The sequence below is a fragment of the Erythranthe guttata genome, chromosome 3 (genome assembly GCF_056151865.1).
Source record: "Erythranthe guttata isolate IM_541 chromosome 3, IM_541, whole genome shotgun sequence".
NCBI classification, from domain to species: domain Eukaryota; kingdom Viridiplantae; phylum Streptophyta; class Magnoliopsida; order Lamiales; family Phrymaceae; genus Erythranthe; species Erythranthe guttata.
Window position 1 is genome coordinate 13,046,666 of NC_142535.1, and position 4,185 is coordinate 13,050,850.

Below are 4,185 nucleotides of genomic sequence, written 5' to 3' on the forward strand. Positions count from 1 at the left end.
TTTAATTAAAAAAAAAAAAAACCGATTTGTTGACCGATATATCGGTTTGTCCCGCCAAAAAACCGCCGCAAACCGTCTCGCCGTAAAAAACCGATATTCCAAACCGCTTCAACAAAATCGTAAAGGTTTATAACCGATACCGATATGGCGGCCGATATATCGACCGCCACGACCGCTATTTAGAACACTGCTAAAAACTAAACTTTTGTTACTAGATTATTCGATTGATGGATGTCTTATTGTAATTAGTGGAAATATTAAATAAAAATCCGTGGAAGAAAATATATTGGTCAAATAATTTGATAACCAAATAGCTGAAGAGATTTTTTTTTTCTTTTTTATTTTTCGTAAAATGTTTTTTTTTTTAAATATGTAGATGAGATGTATTTTGTTTTTTCACATTGTAGTTTCGAAAGGATTGATGAATATAAACAAATTGATTTGACATTTAGCATTCTTTCGAGTACATTATGCATGAGTTATTGTGTTTCGAGGGTTCATAGTACTATTAATTTGTTTCGTTTACTTTAAAATGTCAAAACAATATATTTTAAGGGTGCAAAATAGGATTACGCCCCCAAGGTGCTCCCTTGCAAAGTTGGGAGCAACGTATGACAAAAATATTATAAATATTTGAGATGATATTAAATTTTAAATTTAAACTGATAAATAATTTTATAATATAAGTTGTATAGCTAAATAATACCAAAAAAATTCTAAAAATATTATATTTAGCTAATGATATTTTATTATAGTTTTATATATATGGACCAATTTTTAAAGAACATTAACATGTACCTCTAGAAGGCATTTTTTTTTCTTTTCTAGAGAGTGGTCAAAGTGGGTCCAATCTTTAGGAAGTAAACAAATTGACGATGTAGCATGTGGACCCCACTGTTTGAACATTGATTTTAAGGGAAACTACTAAGAATGCTCTTACGAATAATATTTATATATGCCGCATGTATTTCAAAAAAAAACATCAATAATCGTCGACCACAATAATCAGGAATGACAAAGCAGTAAAAGAAATATTTTTTTATGGACAGTAAAATACGCGATCATTCGAAATGCATTGAAAAATCCCCTCGCCGCGCAACCGACAATATAAAAAAATTGTAAAACATACTAGGCTAACTATGTGTGACGAACTCTATTGTAAATCATTACTTTAGTTTTCGGTGAGAGATTAAATCATATCACTATGGTGATACAGCGTGGAATATTAAACCAAATCTCTATAATTTTAAAAGTAATTGTAATTTATTACCAAAATTAGGTGACAAAAATATGATTCAGTGATGAGTGGGAGGGTTATTTCTATCCTACACCCGGTGAAGGTTACACTGGGTGATTTTTAACCGTTGATCTACACATACCAATATGGATGTGTGTGTTTGTGTGTATATGAATGATAAAGATCTACCCGGTGTATTTCACCCGGTGTAGGATCTCAAAAGCCCGAGTGGGAGATGCTCCAAGTCAATATTGCATGTTAGGTAGCACTACCTAAATTATTAAATTGAATAGTCAGCAGTAATATATATATATATATATATATAAATATATATATATAAATATATATATATATATATATATATATATATATATGTGTGTGTGCAATTTTTTTCCGGTTTCATTAAAGATTCTTGGGAGACTTGAGAAATTTATTTCATAGGCACAAAATGCTTGCATAAATACTTGAAGTTTACTTCAAAAGCATCGTTAAATAATAATCATGTTTGGCAAAGTTAATTATGGATATGGTGGTTCTGTTTTACTCGTTTGTTTAGTAGTAATAAGCTTCCCCATAATTTCAATTCAAGGTGCAATTATACATAGTATTATATGCCACCCTTTTGAATCTTTGTACCAGTTTGGAGATTCATTCTCAGACACGGGAAATTTAAATCGAATTCTCCCTGCGGGTCCCACTATTCCCGCCGCTAGTCTGCCTTACGGTGAAACTTTTCCCGGTACCCCAACTGACCGTTGGTCTGATGGCCGACTCGTCATAGATTTCACAGGTAATATATATATATATATATATATATATATATATGTGTGTGTGTGTTTGTGTGTGTGGGTCCGCGCATATTTAATGTTATAATAACGGGTAAATTCCACTTTCGTCTCTTGTACTTTGATTCGGTATCACTTTGCTCCCCTTATTCTTTCTTTTTTTGTTTATTTTTAATAATTGTTTAAACAGGGAGGGGTGACGTTTTTTTTTGTAATTTCTTAGACCAAACGGTGTTAATGTCAAATTTCTGACAACTAACAACGAGGGTCACATTGAAATATTTTTCAAGTGCAGGAGGGCAAATCGATGCAATTGAGAGTATGAGGGTGTAAAGTAATACCGAACCAAAGTATAAGGGTGGAAAGTGGGGTTTACCCTTATAATAGTAATAACACTTCAAAAAAAACTACATAGTAAATCGTTGAATCAAAACATAAATAATAAGAATTTGTAACTATGTCTATATGCATTAATGCATGCATATATAAATTTTATTCATCATTTCTCCATTAAAATATAATGACTACTAAATAAATTGGTAATGGAGGTATTTTGTTTTGGAAAACAATTTGCAGCTATGGCTCTTGGGATTCCATTGTTGAACCCTTATCTAGACAAGAATGCTTCTTTCAAAAATGGTGTCAATTTTGCAGTTTCTGCAAGTACAGCGCTAAACTCGTCTTTCTTCACTTCGAGGGGCATTATTGTTCCGACTTATGTTCCTTCCCTCGACGCTCAATTAACTTGGTTTAGAACACACCTCACCTCAATTTGCTTGACGCCCGCAGGTATTTTATATATATATATATTATTAACGTAATTGTACTGCCGTTGACAATTTTTTTTCTCTCTCTCTCTCTCTCTCTTTTTTTTTTTAATTTATTTATTATTATCACCAGATTGTTCTTATAAGCTGAGAAGTGCTCTGATTTTTGTGGGTGAAATTGGAGCCAATGACATTATCTATCCACTGGCCCAAAGAAAATCTCTTCAAGAGATTCAGACATATGTGCCTTTTATTAATCAAGCCATCATTAACACCACAAGAGTATATATATATATATGTATATATATATATATTAGTAATGCAATTGAATTATGAAAATGATTGATGATTGATCGACTGTATAATGATTTCCTCATTTTGTTTTTTTTTTGTCTAATTGATGATTAAATCAGGAAATAATCTTGGATGGTGCGTTACAAATCGTGGTTCCTGGAAATTTTCCACTTGGATGCTTACCTTTTGGCATTAGCGTTTTTGGTAGCAACAAATCTGCGGTGAAGTACGATAAATTTGGGTGTGTAATAAGTTTGAACAATCTCGTCACGTTTCAGAACAATGACCTAAAAGTCGGTCTCGATTCTCTTCGAAGAGAGTTTCCACATGCTGTCATAATCTACGCAGACTACTACAATGCTTTTCTATCACTTCTCCGTCACGCGCCTATTCTTGGTCAGTTCTTCATCATCCACTAATATATATATATATATATATATATATATATATATATATATATACTAATTCTGTTGTGTGATTGTTTTTGTTAATTATAGGGTTTGATCCAAGAAGTGTGTTGGAAGTTTGTTGTGGAAGTAGAAATTACAATGATGAGTTAATCGACACTCTCGGTCCAGAATTTTGTGGAAAGACAGGAGTGCCGGTTTGCCCTAACCCAAATCGATACATACATTGGGACGGTTTACATCTAACAGAAGCGGCTAACCGACATATTTCAAATATTATCGTTCGAAACATCTTATTGAGGATCAAATGCATTCAATAACTAACTCCCCCACCCACGCGCGTGCGCTCGGGCACACACACACATATATACATGTCTCTACATATATGCAATAAAATCAAGTTTATTTGTTGTTGATGTTGTTCAGGGCCGGTCGTGACATTTTCGGGGCCCTAAGCGTATTTTTAAAAAATGATTATTTTATGATTAATACTTATTTAACTTGATAAAACAAACAAAAATAAATATATTATGACATTAGTGAATGAGGATAAAAATGCATAAGCCTACACTAAATATCATTGAAATTTATTTATATTTATTTATTTATTATTATTATTATTATTATTATTATTATTATTATTATTATTATTATTATTATTATTATTATTATTATTATTATTATTATTATTATTA

General features: G+C 31.6%; 1 protein-coding gene across 1 annotated transcript; it reads left to right on the forward strand.

Moving 5' to 3' along the window:
• The first annotated feature begins 1,632 nt into the window (after window positions 1-1,632).
• Window positions 1,633-3,886, forward strand: LOC105971247 (acetylajmalan esterase 2). Its single transcript, XM_088815539.1, has 5 exons — window positions 1,633-2,027; window positions 2,599-2,811; window positions 2,923-3,071; window positions 3,203-3,479; window positions 3,581-3,886. The coding sequence occupies exons 1-5, from the start codon at window positions 1,739-1,741 to the stop codon at window positions 3,808-3,810; spliced, it is 1,158 nt and encodes a 385-aa protein (XP_088671665.1). The 5' UTR covers window positions 1,633-1,738; the 3' UTR covers window positions 3,811-3,886.
• Window positions 3,887-4,185: the final 299 nt, after the last annotated feature.

Bases quoted from the DNA above. Each gene is read 5' to 3' on its own strand.
- LOC105971247 (XM_088815539.1), top strand. From the start codon at position 1,739: ATGTTTGGCAAAGTTAATTATGGATATGGTGGTTCTGTTTTACTCGTT. The intron at 2,812-2,922 runs GTATTTTATATA...TATTATCACCAG, and splicing joins AATTTGCTTGACGCCCGCAG to ATTGTTCTTATAAGCTGAGA. The intron at 3,480-3,580 runs GTCAGTTCTTCA...TGTTAATTATAG, and splicing joins CCGTCACGCGCCTATTCTTG to GGTTTGATCCAAGAAGTGTG.